A 20,661-nucleotide genomic window follows, 5' to 3' on the forward strand; every position below is an offset into this window, starting at 1 on the left:
GTGGGAAATCCATATTCACGCCCCTAAGGACACTGTCCCCATATGACTTGTAATTCAACACTCTAGTGTTCCTAAGATAGCTGTCTGAGATTCCTCAGTGAGTGGGGCAGTGGGTAGCATCGCTGTTGCGCAGTGCTGGGGCCCTGGGTTTAATTCCGGACCCGGGGTGCTGTCTGTGTGGAGTTTGCATGTTCCCCCGTCATTTATGTTGGAGTTTTCTCCCACTGTCCAAAAACGCATAGTCTTCCCCGTGATGGACAGGCATGGTGTCTTGTGCCCATAGCCTGCTGGGATATGCTCTGGCTCCCCTGAGCCCCTGACTAGAATAATCGCTTTGAAAATGGAGGAAAACCTCACAGACACGGTATTCTAAACTTTCGGGGAGCCCAATATTCCGGTCCTTTATTTGTAGAAGCATCTTTCATTTTTTTCATCACTGCGATGTCGAGCCCCCTTACAACCAGATTTCTCTAGAACATAGCAATGGTTATTTATTGCATGGACCTACGTGTTCCCTTTTTTTAGTTATCTCCTCCTAGGTCAACAAGCTACCCAGTGAAGAAGAAAAACCAAACATCTGCGCTATGAATACCAGCAAGTCCAGCTTCCTGGTGTGTTTTTGTGTGGTCGCTATTGTTATCGCTATCCCGAGTTCAGAGGGATCTTCTAAATATAAAAGCGCATCTGTCCTTATCTTTAAATTCAACCCTGAATTCCTATCTTTATGCCTTGCGTTTGAGTTATTGTTTATTGCACTTTTTCAGGCTTTTTCCACCCAATAATGTAATAATAATAATAATAATAATAATAATAATAATAATAATAATAACAATATCCGTTCTTTTCGATATTTATCGGTGTTGGTTTTGTATTAAGTTTGTTTTATTGTACTAATCATTACTTTCATTGTATATCAGTCTAATTTAATGCTTTTTGCACCGTTATTTGTTTTTGTTTTTTACAGTTCGTGGTTTATTTTCGATAAACTGTAACTCGGACTAAAGCGTCCGTTAAGATCAAGGAAGACAGTGCAGCGCCCATTCAAGGCGCTCAAGCCTTAACTCCACCCCCTCCCACAACCCTCGCACCGCCCTCTCTCGAACAGCCCAATCACACACAGGCTTCATCCCGAACCACGCCCACGGAGGAGGTGTGCGTCGCCCAGTAAGGCCAAGGCGTTGGTACTACGCCCCTCCCTCTTGCTGGAAACTTCCTCCGTCGAGGTGCATTGTGGGAGCTTCCGACCGGCTTGAGCGTAGCGACAGAGCCGACAAGATGATGGTGAGTGAATGGATTTACCCTCCCTTTGCAACCCGCTTTCATCCATCTGTCACCCATCTCTAGAATATCGAACCGCACGGGTGGTTCGACGAAGCAGACCCCCTTCTCTTAAGAACCGGCAGTATCGGTCGTGGAAGAAGGATGATCGCGTTCAATTTGTTTGTTTGGATTTCTCGTGGTTACGGTCTCCGTCTCTTTCAGTGGGGGCGCTGCCTTGTCATTGTCGCTCGACTCAGAAGCGCCGCTGGCTGAAACAGAAAAGCTGCTTGTTTGTTGAAAACCGTGTTTGTCTTTTTTGTTCCGGTATCGGAGTCCCATGTGTTACCGCGGGTTTCCCGTCTTTAATCGTGTTGTGGGAGAGAGAAATGCCCCGATTCGCCGCGCCAGTCCTCTGACAGTCTTCGGTAGGCCTGAGACATGACAGTTTGGGCCCTGTTGAACTACTGTCTCTAGTTACGGTAAAAAAAAAAACGAACCTTTATCAAAGGAGGTTTCTGTCTGTGTGTTTCAGTCCAGCCCTCCGTGTGCTGAACCGTGTGCACAGTAACCGATTACAGTACCGAGGGAGGGGCTGAAGTGCTCTCCTTTTGTGCAGTGTTGAATATTTTGCCTAAAAAAATCATTGAAGTCTCCTGGTTTGGTGCAGCTGCAGTTTTTTTTTTAATTCTGCAAAATAAGTGATGGACAATGGCTGTTCCCCTCCTTGAGGGGGTCCCCCCCCCCCCCCTAGTCCAAGGGAGCCCCAATCCAGCTATTCGTTTAGGTCACCCTAAATCGCCCGGTGAAAGCTATTGATGTTTTTGTCCCTAGTGATCTCCACCTGACTTAATTGAACACATTGCCTGTTGAGTTGATGGCAGTTAACTTCCAGTATTTATGGACTTCAGAGATGAGACTTCATAGAGACTGATTTAAAGGCAAGAGTGTGGCTCTACAGGACCAGCCCTGGACTGGCTGGATCAGGGCTAGAGAACCCCCCTGGGCTGTAACAGTAGTTCTAATGATCTTATTTCAGAGGCTGGAGACACTACCTCCTCACAACAGGGAGCTGTGCCTTTCTGCCTGCCTCAAATAGAAAAAAAAGAGCTCTCTCCTTTATTCTTTGTGTGCCATCAAGTCCCAGGTGTGGCCAGTAGGTCACCTCGTGCTTGGTGCAGAATATCACCAGAAGTGTTCACCTCCTTCTTGCTGAAATATCGCTGCTGGTGTCTGTTGCTAGGTTACAGCACAGGGCTGGTTCCAGTCCCATCACTGGAGAAAACCTTAGTAATGTCCTCGGGAGGAAGTCACAAGATGGATCCGGATTGGCAATCGATGCAGCTCCCATAGAAAAGAGATTGTTGCACCAAGGCTACAGTGATTGCAGAAATATTCAGTTGAATGCTTTGTATTCTTCCCCACAGGCTTGTCTTTTTCTCTCTTCCTAATCTGCATAATGCAAAGCAAGTCTTCGCTGCTCTGCAGCAGGGAATTACAAACATACACAGTCTTAATGTTGGTGTAGTCCTGTTACGCTTCAGCACTTTGGTGAGGTTCCATTGTCGTGCTCGGCGAGTTTGGCCGCAGTGGGGTTCTGGCAAGTCGCCGTGGTGACAGTCCCCCCTCTTGCTCCGCAGCCCACACCAGTGATCCTGCTGAAAGAGGGGACGGACACCTCCCAGGGCGTCCCCCAGCTCGTCAGCAACATCAACGCCTGCCAGGTCATCTCCGAGGCCGTGCGCACCACCCTGGGGCCACGCGGCATGGACAAGCTCATGGTGGACAGCAGAGGTGAGCCCCGCCGCCTGCTCTCGGGGCAATGGCCAGAGGGAGACCCCCCCCTAGCCCGTTTGACAGTGATCCGAGGGTCTCTTACCCTGGCTGCCTCCAAGAGGTGCTCGTGTTGATAACGTGGCTAGACAGCTTGTTCTGCACTCCTACCACCCTTTGTGTAAACAAGTGCCTCCCATCCCGCCTGGACAATCTCTTTTAGCTGTGTCTTGAAAGAAGCCAGGTTATTGGCTTGAACAACATGGCTAGACAGCTTGTTCCACACTCCTACCACCCTTTGTGTAAAGAAGCCCCCCCCCCCCCCCCCCTCCCCCCTCAGTTTTCAATGCTGTTCCCTGAAAATTTCACTGGTGTCCGCTGGGTTGCCATTGTCAGGGCCCTTAAGGGTTGTATCAGGTCCCCTAATTGTTCTGTTCTGTACTTGAAAGGCTCGGCTTCATCAGCCTGTCGTGTACAACTTCTTGAGCCCCTGAAAATAGCTGATCTTGTCATTTTCTGTTCTGTGGAGCGCCTTAATTCTAGCATTCTTATCACTCCCACTCCGCGTCGTCCTTAGAAGTGATGAGGCACGAGCTTGTGTACCGTTATGCACCCAAGTGGCAATGGGCTCCTGTCCTGCTCATCTCACATGAATAGATCATATACTAAAGATAGTATTCTGCAATAAAATAGCAAAGTAACTTGTGGATTAACTAGACTGTTTTAATCAAATTAAAACCAAGATTCAGATATCGAAAGTTAAGTGCTGCACAGCCATAACTATTTTCTTGTACTTTTGAATCCATATCTGTTTAAAATTTTATCTGTTCTTATTTCTGATGGCTTTAGGTGACCAAGGTATTGCCTTATGCAGCGTAGACCACTGTCTGAAATAATAAACCTGTATTGAAACAGAAATGCATCCTGTCCAGATCAAGTCCACGCAGGGTGGAGATCTGAGCAGCACACTTCTCTGTTGGCGGCTTCAGGGTGACGACGCCAGTTTGCATGCGGAGAAACTGTTCAGTGTGTCTTGCCTGGCTGTGAGGAACGTGCACTGCAGCAGTCCTGGCCCAGAAATCGTATTTCTGAGTGTTCTTCCAGTAGGTCATGTGGGGCTAGCTGGTAGCAGCTGGCTAACGGTATCCCGTGATATTTTTCTTCCTCCTGTAGGGAAAGCTACCATCTCCAATGACGGCGCCACCATTCTGAAGCTCCTGGATGTGGTTCACCCAGCCGCCAAGACCCTGGTGGACATCGCCAAGTCCCAGGATGCCGAGGTGAGTGTCCGTCGAACGCCTCCGTGTTGACCCTACGAGGTCCGGGAGTTGGTCTGTGTTCAGAGACTCAAGCAGTCTCCCTCTGGGTGGGCTAGCAAGAAGCGAAGGTGGGCTACTTTTTAAACAAAGCTCTGTGACAGTTCCCTGCATTTCAGAAAACATGCACAGGTTGGTTCCACGCTGAACAGCAAAGAGAACAGACACAAGGTTTTGGCCATTGAGCGTCCTACAGAGCAGCAGAAGTCACAATGGTTTAATTTAATCATAAATAGCCCTGTCGTGTGATCCCAGCTCGCCTTTTCGTGCTGCGTGTAGACTTCGGAAACGATCTAGATCAAAAGCCGGTGCTCTGTCAGCTTAACTTCTCCTCCTCTTGCTCCCCTGGCGCTCCTGACTCGGTCCCTGTCTCTCCAGGTGGGCGACGGCACGACCTCTGTGACCCTGCTGGCAGCGGAGTTCCTGAAGCAGGTGAAGTCCTACGTGGAGGAGGGGCTGCACCCCCAGATCATCATCCGTGCCTTCCGCACCGCCACCCAGCTGGTACGTGCCCCCACCCCACCCCCTTCCAGAGACTTTCCCACTGCTTCTGGAGGGGGCTTTCCCTCTCAGCCTGGTGGGGTTCGTTCTGGAGCTCAAACCTCCATGTGACCAGTAAGGGGCGCTGAGGAGCAGTTCGTGACTCTCCAGGCGTTTTCAGTTTAATCAGTTCATCAGGACCTGGGATCTCTTCCCTCGCTCCTGGGGGCCCCCCTATCCAGTTTCCAAGACTGGCGACACCACCTTGTTTGTGAATTCAGGGTGTGAGATGCTCAGTTGAGAGGCCTGGCAGTTGCACAGGCTGGTTTGAAATGGGCTCTTAAATTGCCCTCAGCTGAAATTAAGGACCGCAAAGCTGTTACATGTGTCTGAAGCTGGAGACCTCTGTCCTAGACCTACACCGTGGCTTGAGCTGCCCTTTTCAGCCCTGCAAAAGGTCCGAGTTGGTATCTGTGGCTGAAGGAAGCAGGAGCACGTGTTGGTAGAATGTGGGAATCGCTAGTATAAGAGCAGATGTCTCCCGCTGTACCGCCTGCTAGACTTGTTGGCCAGACCGTGCTCTGAACTCTGAAGGCTTGTCTTTTTCTCTCTTCAGGCTGTGAAAAAGACCGAAGAAATCGCCGTCACTGTGAAGAAAGATGATAAGCAGTGAGTTTCGTTTATTTCCAGATTGCACTCAGGGGCTCTCTCTGAACTGATTCCAAACAGTCAGAGTGGATTAAGAGCCCTGCAGCAGCAGTTCTAATTTGAGATTAAGTTTCGGAAACTTCCAGTTTCCAGTTGAGTCCTAACCACTCCTCGCCACTGCCGATTTCACCTAGACCAGTCTCGTCTGGGGGGGTGACCTGAGTTTTCCATTCAGCAGAACCAGGCCGGGGACATTTCCTCGCTGAACAACAGGCTAACAGGCCCGTCAGCGCAGAAACCCTTTTCTTCTCTCTTAATGCGGTTAAAACTCACATGGGGATGGAACGCGGCCAGTAACTAGCACAGATGGCTTTTTTGTGCCATGATTGCTAGAGCCAACAGAAACGATTGTTTTTCTGAAACCCGTGCTCTACGAAGGCGGCTCGTCTCGTCCCCTCTGTGCGCTCGTCTGCTGGTGAGGGATGAGGAAAGATGACCGGGGGGACCTGCTGCCCTCATCTGACCTGACCCAACACTGTGGGCTCATCCCTGCGCCTGTCTGTCTCTGTCTGTCCCGCAGGGAGCAGAGGAGCTTGCTGGAGAAGTGCGCCTCCACCGCGCTGAACTCCAAGCTGATCGCCATCCAGAAGGAGTTCTTCTCCAAGATGGTGGTGGACGCCGTGATGCTGCTGGACGACCTTCTGCCCCTGAAAATGATCGGTGTGAAGAAGGTGCAGGGGGGTGCTCTCGAGGTGAGTCCCGGAGTGAGGTTGGGGTTTTAAATTTCTGCAGGCTGGGACTTGTAGCAGAGGTGGTTTAGAAAAGCACTTGGGAGTCTGCATTGCCTTTACCACCACTTGATTCAACTAACAGGTTGTTGTCATATAACATATAAAATGTTTATTCCATGCTGAAAAGAGAAGAAAGAAAACATAACGTTTCAACCTTCTTCGGGTGTGAGAGGCCCCCACGGCACCAAGGCCGAAACGTGTTTTCTTTCTTCTCTTTTCAGCATGGAATAAACCTATTATATGTTCCTTTGCACCCTACGCATGCTGACGCAGCTCCCCACCTGAACTACTACATCATATAGCATAGATGACTCTGTTGGATGTTGGATTTCGATTTTCCAATATATTTCTTTGCCTGGAGGGTATAGAACCTGCACCTGAAAGTGCTCTTGGGACCAGATCACATGCGTTTAGAACCGTGCTGCTCCAGCCTGCATTCTGCTTGACTCTGCCCTCCCTGCCCCCTGCGACCAGGAATCCCAGCTGGTGTCGGGGGTGGCCTTCAAGAAGACCTTCTCCTACGCGGGGTTCGAGATGCAGCCCAAGAAGTACGAGAACCCCCGGATTGCCCTGCTCAACATCGAGCTGGAGCTGAAGGCCGAGAAGGACAACGCCGAGGTCCGGGTGAACTCCGTGGAGGTCAGTGGGTCGCGAAGCCGTAAGAAAAGGTGCCGAGCATTTCTCTCGGTTGCAGGGAAATCGTTGCCGGAAGGCTGGGGGGGCCTTTTCGTTCCCGTGTCTGCAGAAGGCAAGAAGAAAACTGCCGATGCCTTTTTTTAGGTACTTTAGGGGACGCGACTTCCTGTTTGCACTCCCACGCACTGGTGATTCGGGACAGGTTCGAGAGTGATGGTCAGCACGTCTTAAAAAGCCACAGCCGGCGTGAATCGCTTCCTCGCTGGCAAGCGATGTAGATGGCAGACAATCTGAACCGGCGCAGTGAAGGGTGCGTGTCTGATCTCCCGGCGTGTCCCTCTGCAGGACTACCAGGCCATCGTGGACGCGGAGTGGAGCATCCTCTACGACAAGCTGGAGAAGATCTACAAGTCCGGGGCCAAGGTAGTGCTGTCCAAGCTGCCCATCGGCGACGTGGCCACGCAGTACTTTGCCGATCGGGACCTGTTCTGCGCCGGGAGAGTGCTAGAGGAGGACCTCAAGAGGACCATGATGGTATGATGGGGAAGGCAGGGGGCGGTTAATTAACTCCAGAGTGGGCAAAAATGTGTTTAATTGCAGAGGGAATTTCAGACTGCGCTGATCTGCTATCAGTCTCCAAGGAAAGGTGTTTAGAAAGTAACCAGTACTGATAGCTGATGTAGTAGCTGATGTAGTGTCTGCTCATTTCATTTTTAAAAAGCAGTCACTCTTGCCTCTGATGTAGTGGCAGTGTAGTGTAATTTCAGCTGTCCTATATTATGGTGGATGAAAGCATCAGTTCAGACTGTTTGAAGGTAAAGTTGCTGCCCTCACCTGAAATGCTGCTTGTCTTTTTTTTTTTGTTGTTGTTGTTGATGGTCCTGGAACAGTTCTGCCGTCTTGCTCCGACAAGTTAGCAGACTGTGTTTCTGAATGAATTTCTGGGCGGGGGTGCCTTGTGAACCGCGTGGCTGTGTTCTAGTGCCGCAGACGGGGAAACGTGCCAGCTGGGAGCCGCTGGGGCTGGTTTAAGGCAGCAGGTTTGCTTGCACTGAAATCTGACGGGCATCGTTATCCTCCCATCAGGCCTGCGGGGGCTCCATTCAGACCAGCGTTGGGGCGCTGACGGAAGACGTCCTTGGACAGTGCGCGCTGTTCGAAGAGGTCCAGGTCGGAGGGGAGAGGTAATTTTCGTTTATTGCATCCGCACTGTGCGCTCTAGTGCAACTCTGTTCTGCATGGGCTGATCAGTACGCCACGACTCCCCGATTTGTTGCCCTTGTTAACTGAGGTACTGACCCAGAAGAACATTGTGCAGCTGGGCTTTTGGTAAAGCGGAAGAGAACGTTAACATGGCGAGTGTGAAACCTTGTCGGCTAAAGTTCAGTGATCATTTGTCGTTTGAGACTTAAATGTATAGAGAGAGATCGGATTTTATGGTCCGATATGGCTGAGGGCGGCGTTAATTGGAGGTTCAGAGGCGGAATCTTTTTGACAGAATATTTTTTTGGGCTTTTCGAGCTGTGGCCTTCTGCTCTGGCCCGGAAAAGCGCGTGGCCCGTTTGTTCTCTCTCAATCACTGCTCGGCTGCGGTAAAGCCAAATCCTTTCCTGTGCTGGCAGGTATAACTTCTTCCGGGGCTGTCCCAAGGCCAGGACCTGCACCATCATCCTGCGGGGAGGCGCCGAGCAGTTCATGGAAGAGACGGAGCGCTCGCTGCACGACGCCATCATGATCGTCCGGAGAGCCATCAAGGTAGGCCGGCTGGGCGGCGGCGGCCAGAGCTCGGACTGCCTCGTCCCCGTGTCTCGCCCCGGCGCGGTGCTGCTCTCTTTCTCTCTCCCTCAACGGTTTTTTTCTGCCGCCCCGCCTCCAGAACGACTCCATAGTGGCCGGAGGCGGCGCCATCGAGATGGAGCTGTCCAAGTACCTGCGCGACTACTCCCGCACCATCCCGGGGAAGCAGCAGCTGCTGATCGGCGCCTACGCCAAGGCCCTGGAGATCATCCCGCGCCAGCTGTGCGACAACGCCGGCTTCGACGCCACCAACATCCTCAACAAGCTGCGGGCCAAGCACGCGCAGGTGAGCCGCGGCGGAGGGCATAGGTGCAGGTCTCGTCCCTAAGGTACCGTTAGAGGTGTAGTTTACCATAGAGAGGGCGCACCTCTCTCTCAAATAGTGAGTTCTGTACAAAGACACAGAGGACGCAGGTGTATCTTGAAGGTGTTCAGTAGTCGTTTGGGAGAAGCGCCCCAAGATCCCGAAAGCGCTCATGCCTGTCTGTGCGCCTCCCTGCAGGGCGGGATGTGGTACGGGGTGGACGTGAACAACGAGGACATCGCGGACAACTTCCAGGCCTGCGTGTGGGAGCCCTCCATCGTCCGCATCAACGCCCTGACCGCCGCCTCCGAGGCCGCCTGCCTCATCCTGTCCGTGGACGAGACCATCAAGAACCCGCGCTCCACCGTCGACGCCATGCCGGCCGGGAGAGGCAGGGGCCGGGGCAGGCCGCACGCCCACTAGGGGGCAGCGTCCTGCGCGGCGGCGGGAGCTTTGCCGCTGGCGCTTTTGAAACACGGTTGCGGGATCTTCTCAGCGCACAGACTCTCTCACTGCGGACAGTTAATGGGATGGGATCAGTCCCCCTTGTACAAAAACCCCCTCACTGTAAAAGTTGTGCTGGCCTGGCTGTATTTGTGTTTTTTCTGATTTTGAAAAGCTGGCGTTGATCAAAGTAAACGTATTAAATTCAAGTGAGACTTCACTAATAATCAGTCTGATTTAGACAAGTTTCATTTTTAATACTTAATATTTTCCATTTCTCCTGAATGCACTAGGGCGGCTAGTTTAATGAAATGCACTGTGTAAAACAAAATAAGGCTTTTCCACCTTCCTTGCAGCAGTACAACCCCCTTCCTCTTACTCTATAATGTGTACAAGAGCTGTTTTGTTTTTCTTGGCTGTCTTATCTGAGAGAAATTGTTTGTGACAAGACCCTGCTTTGCAAGTTTGAAAGCTTTTGGTGAAGAGGAATGGCTGTGTATAACCCACATTCGCAGATCGTACTGGTGTGGACCAGCTCGAAAGATGAGAATGTGCTGCAGAGCCCAGGCCATCTACTTTCCACCCACCTTCTGTAACTATTTATTGGAATTTTTGGGGAATTGATCATTTTGCAGATGAACAAGTAAAGGAGTTAAATCGGATGTCTGTCTCTTAGTGTCTCATTTTCCAGTGTAGACTGATGCTCTTCACTTGTCTCCCATTGCTGGTGGTAAATTAATCAACCTTCAGGCGGGAGCAGTGGGTTATTGAATCGGCATGTTCTTGTTGCCTCTTGAATAACAGCAGACTGACCGGAAGGTAGACACTTTGCGCTGGCAGAAAAAGATGTGTAGAGGACGTCGTAAACCACACAATTGAAGGCGTTCGGCAGCAGTTCTGGGTGCGAGGCAGCAGAGGGCCTGTGTGTGTTGTGTGGTCGCTCACGGTCTTATGGGACAGGCTGCAAAGGAGAAGCGACTGCCAGGGTCCGCATAGCCTTACCTTCACTGGTCACCCCCAACCTGCCCCCCCTCCTCCTGCACCCTGTCGCACTGAAGCAAGATCAGGTCTCCAGGGCCCCTCGCAGGTCCCCTGCTTTCTCTTGTAGTTAGCTGGGCTCAAATCGCAAATGGGACTGAAGGGGCCTGGTGCCCATATGAAGCATAACCAATTTAAAAGCTTCGATAAATGAAATGGGGGGAAAATAGAGAAAGGGGGGAAGCTTGCAAAACTGGAGTATCTCGCTGTGGGATGTAGGATTTCAAAATGAAAAGCCCAATTCCTCCTGTATTCAGACTCCAGCGAATGACTGCTGCTCCAGTCATCCTATGAAGTCTTCGGCCCTCTCGGGTTTCTCTTGGAGTCTCCTGGAGCAACAGGCACACTGCTGCACGCAGGATCACATTTAAGCTGAACAAGAACATGCCAAGAGCTAGTGCATCCATTTGGGAGAGGTGCCCAGTTGTGTACCTACTATAGAGGGCGTGCGTTAGGAAGAGGGGGCCAGCATGAGCACAATGAGGCCCGGAGTGAGCCCAGAGCTTCTCTTCTCGCGGTCTGGAGCCCCAGTGTTGCTCGCCAGCGCCCTCCAGCCTCCCGCGCAAAAAAAAGAAGCACAGAGAGCAGGAGAAGCGTCACTGCGGCGGCCGTAATGTACATCGGCAATGAGCGCGCCGTGGAGAATTCATAAAAGAAACCAAAACCTTAAAATGTCTATATAGGAGAGCCACAGTCCTAGAGAAACAGGTGAGAGAGGATTTCAGGCTCGGTGCTGCGGTACCAGGCTGGGCGAGAAACGGCCAAGTATCTCTGCAGCGCGATGCAGGCCAGAAACCCCACCGTGCAGAAGGCACTACTGCATAGCAGGTACACATAGCAGGTACACTGCAGTAAGAGGGAAGAAGGCGCTGGTCACTGGCTAAAAATCTCCTCAGTCAGCATCGGTAAAGAGACCAGCTGCACCAGTCGCACATCGATTAACACCAGCAAAGACTTAGTCTAAAAACAACGTTTCCTACAGTCACCCAAACATATTACGCAAACAGATGTGTGTAATGGATTTTATTTAGGTGTTCGAACTTATACCCCTGGCTGAGGGAGGAGCCGGCAATGTAGAATTTGAACTACATATTTTTCAGGTGTGAGTGATTGTATATTTTCAGAATAAATTTCTAAACCAAATCATTGACTTGATTTCCTAGTTTCTACACCTATAAAACCTACTGTATCTTTGACGTATAATAGACCTTTAACCATATATGTATAATAGTCCTCTAAATGTATCCATTTAATAGAACTCCAACCATTTAAGTATAACGGACATATATGTATAATTGACGTATAACGATATACGTATATTAGAATTTCCTTCTAGACGAATTACGGACCACATTTATTTGTCTGAGGTATGCGTTTAATAGATGTATATTCTACTTCTTTTGCCCACTGGGGCGTGTTCCCATTGTGTGTGTCTGTGCCCAGCAACGGACTGGTGTCCCATCCAGGGTGTATCCTGCCCTGTGTCCGTTCCTTGACAAGGGAGGCCCCAGCTTTCCTGTAACCATGGATTGGAGGTGATGGAAAGGAGATGGATGGATAGCGTCTGAAAGGCGTGCTCAGGAGTGGCTGTTGACTTTGGAGACTTTTCCTCTTGTTGTGTTTAACTTAAGGGTTGGTGTCTGCATCTACGTGAAGGCGGTTGTGCTTGAAGTTTTGTTTCTGCAGCAAATTGCTACAGTACTTCAAAGTTAAGTGCTGCGGTGCTGAAGCACACGCTTCCGTTATAATGGATAAATTCTGTTTTGCGTGCACGGAACGATTCTTTTCTCTCTCTTTTTTTTGGGGGGCAACATGATTTTCAAACAGGTTTTTGCTGTTGAATATGAACCTCGGATTTGAATACCTTCCGTCATTATCACCAAAACCGAAGCGCTGTGCTTTGGCGATTCCTCGGACTTTAACATTTAGGGGAGCTCTGTGGCATGAGATCACACAGTCGAAGCTTGTTTTTTTTTTTTCGTTTTTTAAGTACTTCAGTCAAAAAAACGCAGAGAAGGCGCTGGTGTGTTCATTGCGATGAGAGGTGAGACGCAGCAGGAGTTTTTACTCGGTTTCTGAGGGTGAAGTTGATACCGTGTCGGTCTGTAAGGAAGGACAGAATCCGCGGACTTACATCACACTGGGCTCCTAAACACCACTTCCACGATTCAAGCGCGGTCTCGGGCTGTGGGTGCAGAAACAAGCCCCCCCACCGAAGACGAGACGCGACGCGAGTCCACAGTGTGGGAGGGCCGTGTCTCACCCATTCGGCCTCTGAGCTCTCTGATTGGCTGTGATCAACTAGGTAGCGAGCCAATCGGCTGTTTCTAAGCCTTCAACTGCCGCATTTGAGCGTTTCCGCCGAGAGATGATTAGTTTAAGAGACTCTGAAGGTCTTCCCGAGGTGCCTGTCTAATAGCAGTCTAGTTTTGCTAGCTATAGGAGTTTAGGCTGAGGCGGATCGTTTCTCAACAGAACATTTTTTTGTAAGGCCCGCACTCTGTTTCAGTCGGAGGTTCCCAACCCCACTGAGCGTCATGAGGTAGTCCTGATCTGGGATGGCACCTGTGAGTCTCCATTTGGCCGCCACCGGTAGTTTAGTTCACGGGTTCACAACCGCGCTCAGGAGACCGGAGGAGCCCCAGTTCTCGCTGGGCTTCCTAACCTGCAGGCAGTGCGATCGACTCTCGCCGTTCAACTCCCATCTCCAACTGACCAAAGCCTTCCTCTGCAATGACATGAGAAAAAAAAATTCCGCATGCCTCTGAAATCAATCGCGTGTTTCATTACAGCTGTTTCAAACATCTCTCAAGAATCTACCCTGACGGACGGATACGCAAATTTAAAACTAGGTGCACTCTGACAACTGTAGAGACACCCGAAGAAGGCTCCACAGCCGAAATGTTGTGGTTTCTCTCTTCTCTTCTCTTCTCAGCACAGGCATAAACCTGTACTTGTTCCTCTGCAGCCTGCGCCTGCTGACGCAGCGACACCCCCCTGAGCTGATCAGAGACGATACGTCGTGTCTTCTTATATTCATTCACACCTCGTGTCGCAAGGGTAGGAGGAAGAAAAATACCGCTTCGACGCGTAACGGCACTATATGAAACTGTAGAACATGTGTTGGTTTTTTGCGGGGAAGATTGTATTCGTAAAAATGCCATCCCTGTGACTAAAGCCAATATTAATACGATTCAAACTGGAGTGCGGTGCAGCTTCGAAAATCCTTGTTTAAATTCAAGACGCCCTTTTCTCCTCAGAGGCGTGTCTTGTCTGCTAGCATGTGTTCTGTCAAGTAAATGCAACTTTGAAACAGGCTTTTGACGCTGCCCTGCACTGCAGATGAGATTGCGGTAGGGTTACGCTCAGATGTAGTCGTGGCCGAGTGGTTAAGGCGATGGACTAGAAATCCATTGGGGTCTCCCCGCGCAGGTTCGAATCCTGCCGACTACGGCTTTTGTGTGTCTGCAAGAGAGTAAAGGGCCGTTTCGGTTTTTGTTCTGAAAAACTTCTGAATCTCTAAATCATGTGGACGCGCTATCTGGGGCATAAATTCTACAGCGTCTATATCGATCCATCAGCGTATCTTCTACCAGCGTCTGTCTTGCCCTCGCGTATTTCGTGCCCCATTGAAAGGGCTTTCAACAACCTAACAAATAAAGCTGTGAGAACAGACTCTATAGGTGTTGGTAGTGCAGGAGGAGGAGCTGTGGCGATACCAGGGGAGGAGTGACGACGGCGCAGATGGTGCTTCTAAAGGGAAAGACAATACAAGCCGCCACCCGAAACAGTAGTAGCCGTAAGAGGAACTGACAGCAAGTAAACAGTTAACAAAGCTCACGACCACCACCAAACATGCGCTCCTCGTTAGTATAGTGGTGAGTATCCCCGCCTGTCACGCGGGAGACCGGGGTTCGATTCCCCGACGGGGAGGTGATAAGTTTTTCTCCGGTCCGTCTTTCCTTTTCCGTCATTTTCGGACTGGTATTGCAAAGGGGCAGGCCGTCAATTCGCAAATGCATTTCGATAAGCTGTTTGAATTTTTTTCCGAATTAAGTTCCTGACAGGAAACAGAGCTCAGGATCAGCGATTGCCACGTAAAAACATCGTTTTCCTCCCATTCTCAAAGGGTGATTTCCCCCCTCATTTTCCTTTTCCTCTTCCACACCCGTTACCTATTAAAAGCGTTTCGAAAATATGTTTGTCGTAGAAACGTATTACGTCGTTGTGCTCTTTTCATTTACACTCTTAACAAATCATCAGGAAAAGAAGAGGTACTGTCAGAAGTGGGATTCGAACCCACGCCTCCAGGGGAGACTGCGACCTGAACGCAGCGCCTTAGACCGCTCGGCCATCCTGACGTGTTAATAAGCGATACTGGTGTTCAATACACCGCGTTCCTGTTTGGTGCGGTTTTGTTTTTTGTTGTCCAGTATAATTTCGGCCCACTTTGTTGTTGGTCCTTTAAAAGAGGTTGTAATCCTTCCCTGTTTCCCTATCTGTGTGAGGAAACATGAAGCAGTTCTGGAAGAACCGTGTAACACAATTTTTCGTCCCGAAACACCCCGAGGTCCCGGGTGTTAAAGACCGCAATCACTGTCAGTTCCACTAGAGGGCAGCAGAGCACAGTTCCTACATTATTCTCCACAAGAGAAGCGAGCCGTCTTTGGGAAGAAAGTTTTCAGTGAGCTCATCGCTTGTGGAAATCGCGCCACCTTTCCTCGCTTTTAAATCTTTGAACAGTCCCCTCTCAGCCGGAACGTGTGTGTGAGTCTGACACGGCTCTCGTTTATCAGCTGTACGTAGCATAATACATTTCACCGTGGAAATAAAGATCAAACGGTTTGGGGAAAAGGAAAAGGGGATTTCGTGGCCCGTACGGGGATCGAACCCGCGACCTTGGCGCTATTAGCACCACGCTCTAACCAACTGAGCTAACCGGCCCCTTGAACATGTGTTCCAGTGAGCAGCTAATGCGGCCTCAGAGGATTATTACTGAAGAATTTTAACTGCTGATTCGCTCAGCCTGCGTATAGAGGGGAAAATTATTCGACGATCTGACACGGTCTCGAGTGACACAAACTATCTGTCCTGCTAAACTGTATTTCTCCAGAAGCCGGTTCAGAACACAAGGGTACTCGGTTTAACAAAAACGGAAGTTAGGTGTGGCTTTTTTGGGAAATAATCTCTTAAGAGATACAGCACTTTCGGCACAAGGCGCCTCGATGGGAAAGGCCTCTTCCTCGGTTTCAGTGTATGAACATGAACAGAGGCCGTTCTCTACAGTGTGCAAAGGTAATGAAAAAAAAGTACTGTCTCCTTCCCGAGAAAAAAACATATTGTATTCAGTTCAAAGTTCGTTATTTATTACTCTTTTCTTACTCGCATGGACACCATAGACACTCCAGTACATTAACACTGCATTGAGAGAGAGGGGTTCATACAGACACACTGACTGGACACTCCAGTACATTAACACTGCACTGAGAGAGAGGGGTTCATACAGACACACTGACTGGACACTCCAGTACATTAACACTGCACTGAGAGAGAGGGGTTCATACAGACACACTGAATGACTGGACACTCCAGTACATTAACACTACACTGAGAGAGAGGGGTTCTATATAATTTATAGAGAAAACGGTACACCCCAATACTTGCAAATGTGACTCAGGAGTAGCCTTGGGGTCCAACTCCTTACAGCCAGCCTGCTGTTTCCCAGACAGAGGGTAAATGCGCAAGCGGTGAACCTTGTGTGACGATATTCACTTCAGCATCAGTTTCAGTCCAACGGGTCATTTCCTCTCCTCTTAATTCACTCAGGCAAAACACGCACAGCAATTCAGCCTCGCCATTATGAATTGTTCTCGCGGGCGTCTCGTCTTCGACTAAAATGAAAAATGGGTCAGGTGACGGACATTTTCGGCAGAATTCTTTGACAATGAAATAAGGGAGACCCCTTCCCAGAGGAGGTGTGTGCTGTCTAAGACCGGCTACGAGACCCATGCTCCTCCTCCCTGACGGGCGGGCGGTGGCCGCCGGCAGTCGGCCGGTCTCAGACAGAGGGACAGGCAGCCCAGCGCGTCTCTGACGTCCCTCCGGAGGAAAATATAGAGAATCGGGTCAACCAGAGGGCTCAGGTTCATGATGGCCCAGGCTGTAAGCAGACAGACTTCCAGCACATTGGAGTAAGCGGCATCCTCACCCGCCGCCGCAGAAAAATAGGAGTAGCAAAAGAAAATCGGCCCGTACATGCCGGCGAATATTCCCAGGAGGAGGATCATCAAGCGCCGAATCCTTGTCTTCTCCTCCTCTGGGACAGAGACTGCTCTCCCCACGGCTCTGCGGATCACGGCACAGGACAGAACGAGGACCAGCAGCGGCAGAGGAAAGATAACGACCAAAAACAGCCAGTAGGCAATAGTAGATCCGATAAGTTCCCCCACCATGAAGGCTATGCCGAGAACCCAGACGCTCAGGGAAATGAGGACCGCGGACTTGGGACTCCGGTGATACCGGTACCAGAGAGGATGGGCCAGGGCTACATACCTCTCGATGGAGATGCACAGCAGGAATCCCACTCCTGCCACCACGCAGAGGGTGTATGTCATGATGCCCGCACCGCAATGACTGGGGCACTCATAGTCGTTGCTGGTGGAGTCAATAAACAGGGGCAAGATGGCAATCCGGGTCACGTCCGACAGGAGCAGGTTGATGATGTAGACGGGGAGGGGGAAATCGGTCTTGATCAGGCGGAACAGTCCATAAAGAGCCAGGAAATTGATGGGCAGGACGACAACAAAGAAGCAGCTGTAGATCACCAGATGGAAGGTCTTCATTTTCAATAATTTGTTATCATCCGTAGAGTTTCCTTCGGTGGTATTGGAGAAGTTCAAGCTGTCCATTTTAAGGATTGAGTGTTGAAGTGTCTGTCCTGTCCTTGTCAATGAGGACTGAGGTGTGTGTACTGTCCTATTCAATTGAGACTGAGCTGTGTGTCCTGTCTTTGTCAGTGGGGACTGAGCTGTGTGTCCTGTCCTTGGCAATGAAGACTGAGCTGTGTGTCCTGTCCTTGGCAATGGAGACAGAACTGTGTTTCCTATCCTTGTCAATGGGGACTGAGGTGTGTGTCCTGTCCTTGTCAGTGAGGATCCTGGCCTGTCCAGCAGTGCAGTGCTTCTTCCTACTCCTCTCTGGTCATTCCCCTTCTCAGAAGGTGAGATTCACCTTCTATTGCTACGAAACCAATTTTCACCAAGACCTTGAAACCTGCAAGAGTAGAGAGACACATTCAATACTAATAAGTCATCACTTCCCAAAGGCCTGGAACAGTTAACCTGTGATCACTTACACAGGTGGAGTGTTCAATTAAGACATGAGGATATCCCTGGGAGCAAGAATCACACCATCCTCCACCTCCAGAACCAGCGTTCCCCTCACTGAATTACCACTGTCTCAATAGAGCACTTGCTTGAACAAGTGCTCCTTCTCTTTAAATGACAGGCAGCTTCGGGGGCCCTATGACAATAGCTGGACTGGGGCTCCCCAGGGTCAGAGCCAGAGACCGCTCTCAGATTGACACTTTCAATGCCTCAGAGTTCTTCTGGATTTATTGTCATGCTCATGCCCATATCTTCAGAAAGAATTAACTGCAATTTGTACACTGTGCTCATGGAATTGCAAGACATAATTGTACGTTAGCTGGCTTTGCTGTAGATTTCAGGCAGCAGGTCGCAGAAGGCAGCAGGTCTCTAGAGACTGGGGGACATTTTCCCTGCCCTGCATTAGAGAGAGCTGTTTGTCCTCACTGAGCTGCCAGAGTCAATCCCAGATCAGGTTTGGCTCAGAGCACACAACTGCACTGCCTCAGTTCAGGTGTGACACCCATTTCATCCCAAACTGTGCCTCTTCTGTTTGGGAAGAGGGAGGAACCAGAAGCACAGGGAGAGAATCTGCTCCTAGAAGGTCAGAAGGCTCATTGATCTTCTTCCACCCAGGAACAGTAGACTGTGAAAAGGCGCCGTCCTTCGGATGAGACTTAAAACCTAGGTCCTGACTTTCTGTGGGAACCCTGATTTCCTATTCAAATTTCCCCCTGGTCTTTACCATCATAATCATGGCCTCCTAATAATCCCCATCTCTGAACTGGCTTCATCACTCTGTTCAAGTAGGAAGAGCCTGAACAACTGTTGGACAGCGCCCCCTGGGGACCAGAGCTACAACAACACTAGGAGAACATGCAATCTCCGACTGAGCAGACACCGAGATCTCAAACCCGGGGTCCTGGAGGCGTGAGGGGGCTGTTCCTCGCTCCATGCCCCCAGTCCTGTTCCTGTTGCTCCTGTGAGAAGCAGCAGCAATAGTAGGAGCAGCAGTAATGCTGTAGAAGAAACAATAAGGAGAGCATTTTTGGGGTATCTAATATGACTAGGGGGTAAAATAGAACCATTAACAAGGACAGGACACACAGCTCAGTCTCCATTAACAAGGACAGGACACACCTCAGTCCTCATTGACATGTACAGGACACACAGCTCAGTCTCCATTGACAAGGACAGGAAAAAAAGGTCATTTTAATGAGAATCATGATCAATCAAGCAGGCAGTCAGGGATACAGGACGTCCTCACCTGCAGCTGTAGCAGCAATGAGTCTCTGAAAGCGCAGAATTGTCCAAATCCCTTTTCCTGTGGCGCACAGTTCTAGCCTGCATGCTCTAACTGCAGACGAGCCACCAGCTCATTCTCCGAAGCACCGCATGTTTTAATGCTACTGGCCCCAGTGGCGGTCGGTCGCCGGCGACTGAGGGCTCTCCTCTCGGCGGAGTGACTGGACTTGTGTCCGGAGAGGGAGTCTCCTGCAGGCGGCTGTTCTTCACCAACAGCGGGGATGACAGACAGACCACAGGCTAAAATAATTTCAGATGTGCCTTTTTAAATAGATTCTTGAACATTTATGAGCATTATTAGACAGCGGGAAGCAGGTAAAAACTCGTGTTGCTCTCAATGTGTATCGTGCTCTACTGAAAGGACTATCCGTCGTTAGAAACCTGATAGACATCCCCGAAATAACTGATTCTGTAGGTGTCAGTAATGTACGCGAATGAGCAGCAGCAGGAGCACAGACAACTGGGAACGTTTTCACACGCGTTTCTGAAACGAATCGAAATAAAAACGGAAACTACAACTTTAGCCGTAAGAGGAAACGTCTCCTGACACGAAACACAGCTCCCGCTCGACACCATACACGAGCTCCTCGTTAGTATAGTGGTGAGTATCCCCGCCTGTCACGCGGGAGACCGGGGTTCGATTCCCCGACGGGGAGGTACATCATTTTCTACCTGATTTTCCTTTTCCCACTTATCTGTCTGCTCTTCCAAACGGGCCGCCCGTCACCTATCAAAATATTTTTTCTCGTAGAAACATATTACGTTGTTGTGCTCTTTTCATCTGCACTCTTAACAAATCATCAGGAAAAGAAGAGGTACTGTCAGAAGTGGGATTCGAACCCACGCCTCCAGGGGAGACTGCGACCTGAACGCAGCGCCTTAGACCGCTCGGCCATCCTGACGTGTTAATAAGCGATACTGGTGTTCAATACACCGCGTTCCTGTTTGGTGCGGTTTTGTTTTTTGTTGTCCAGTATAATTTCGGCCCACTTTGTTGTTGGTCCTTTAAAAGAGGTTGTAATCCTTCCCTGTTTCCCTATCTGTGTGAGGAAACATGAAGCAGTTCTGGAAGAACCGTGTAACACAATTTTTTATACGTCACGTCAATACAACAGTGAGAGATAAAGAAATTACCACCCCAGATGGGACTCGAACCCACAATCCCTGGCTTAGGAGGCCAGTGCCTTATCCATTAGGCCACTGGGGCTCGGCGAAGGGGCTTTTGCTCTTTTGTGTTCTGCGCGGGGACTGGAGAGGTCCCGGGTGTTAAAGACCGCAATCACTGTCAGTTCCACTAGAGGGCAGCAGAGCACAGTTCCTACATTATTCTCCACAAGAGAAGCGAGCCGTCTTTGGGAAGAAAGTTTTCAGTGAGCTCATCGCTTGTGGAAATCGCGCCACCTTTCCTCGCTTTTAAATCTTTGAACAGTCCCCTCTCAGCCGGAACGTGTGTGTGAGTCTGACACGGCTCTCGTTTATCAGCTGTACGTAGCATAATACATTTCACC

The 20,661-nt window shown here is 50.1% G+C and overlaps 2 protein-coding genes and 7 non-coding genes across 10 annotated transcripts; 4 read left to right on the forward strand and 5 right to left on the reverse strand.

Annotated features, from left to right (window-relative positions):
- Positions 1 to 1,131: 1,131 nt before the first annotated feature.
- Positions 1,132 to 10,108, forward strand: cct7 (chaperonin containing TCP1, subunit 7 (eta)). The gene is made up of 12 exons (XM_088634151.1): positions 1,132 to 1,281; positions 2,898 to 3,051; positions 4,204 to 4,310; positions 4,725 to 4,850; positions 5,443 to 5,495; positions 6,055 to 6,226; positions 6,740 to 6,904; positions 7,247 to 7,435; positions 7,988 to 8,085; positions 8,524 to 8,656; positions 8,778 to 8,984; positions 9,201 to 10,108. Exons 1-12 carry the CDS (start codon positions 1,276 to 1,278, stop codon positions 9,423 to 9,425), a joined length of 1,635 nt encoding a protein of 544 aa, XP_088490277.1. The 5' UTR covers positions 1,132 to 1,275; the 3' UTR covers positions 9,426 to 10,108.
- A 3,747-nt stretch (positions 10,109 to 13,855) lies between these two features.
- On the forward strand, positions 13,856 to 13,937 carry trnas-aga (transfer RNA serine (anticodon AGA)). Its single transcript has one exon. It is a non-coding gene; the product is annotated as a tRNA-Ser (tRNA).
- Positions 13,938 to 14,345: 408 nt separating this feature from the next.
- trnad-guc (transfer RNA aspartic acid (anticodon GUC)) lies at positions 14,346 to 14,417 on the forward strand. The gene has a single exon. It is a non-coding gene; the product is annotated as a tRNA-Asp (tRNA).
- A 345-nt stretch (positions 14,418 to 14,762) lies between these two features.
- Positions 14,763 to 14,845, reverse strand: trnal-cag (transfer RNA leucine (anticodon CAG)). The gene has a single exon. It is a non-coding gene; the product is annotated as a tRNA-Leu (tRNA).
- A 509-nt stretch (positions 14,846 to 15,354) lies between these two features.
- On the reverse strand, positions 15,355 to 15,428 carry trnai-aau (transfer RNA isoleucine (anticodon AAU)). The gene has a single exon. It is a non-coding gene; the product is annotated as a tRNA-Ile (tRNA).
- A 405-nt stretch (positions 15,429 to 15,833) lies between these two features.
- On the reverse strand, positions 15,834 to 20,659 carry LOC148660130 (G protein-coupled receptor 68-like). 2 transcript variants are annotated; one of them, XM_088634156.1, is made up of 2 exons: positions 19,116 to 20,659; positions 15,834 to 17,756 (listed from the first exon to the last, which is right to left on the reverse strand). In XM_088634156.1, exon 2 carries the CDS (start codon positions 17,390 to 17,392, stop codon positions 16,481 to 16,483), a length of 912 nt encoding a protein of 303 aa, XP_088490282.1. In that variant the 5' UTR covers positions 17,393 to 17,756; positions 19,116 to 20,659; the 3' UTR covers positions 15,834 to 16,480. The 2 variants fall into 2 exon arrangements, 1 of the variants encoding a protein (XP_088490282.1); XR_015939370.1 differs by lacking the exon at positions 15,834 to 17,756 and adding an exon at positions 18,377 to 18,867.
- trnad-guc (transfer RNA aspartic acid (anticodon GUC)) lies at positions 19,738 to 19,809 on the forward strand. The gene has a single exon. It is a non-coding gene; the product is annotated as a tRNA-Asp (tRNA).
- trnal-cag (transfer RNA leucine (anticodon CAG)) lies at positions 19,973 to 20,055 on the reverse strand. The gene has a single exon. It is a non-coding gene; the product is annotated as a tRNA-Leu (tRNA).
- trnar-ccu (transfer RNA arginine (anticodon CCU)) lies at positions 20,288 to 20,360 on the reverse strand. The gene has a single exon. It is a non-coding gene; the product is annotated as a tRNA-Arg (tRNA).
- Positions 20,660 to 20,661: the final 2 nt, after the last annotated feature.

The sequence above is a fragment of the Lepisosteus platostomus genome, chromosome 6, assembly GCF_059453375.1.
Source record: "Lepisosteus platostomus isolate fLepPlt1 chromosome 6, fLepPlt1.hap1, whole genome shotgun sequence".
Lineage (NCBI taxonomy): Eukaryota > Metazoa > Chordata > Actinopteri > Semionotiformes > Lepisosteidae > Lepisosteus > Lepisosteus platostomus.

What these genes read in the sequence shown, in the direction of transcription:
- cct7 (XM_088634151.1), top strand. An exon ending in TGCAGGGGGGTGCTCTCGAG is followed by an intron (nt 6,227 to 6,739) that starts GTGAGTCCCGGA and finishes CCCTGCGACCAG; the next exon opens with GAATCCCAGCTGGTGTCGGG. An exon ending in GTCCAGGTCGGAGGGGAGAG is followed by an intron (nt 8,086 to 8,523) that starts GTAATTTTCGTT and finishes CTGTGCTGGCAG; the next exon opens with GTATAACTTCTTCCGGGGCT.
- LOC148660130 (XM_088634156.1), bottom strand. Translation starts at nt 17,392, where the DNA reads ATGGACAGCTTGAACTTCTCCAATACCACCGAAGGAAACTCTACGGAT.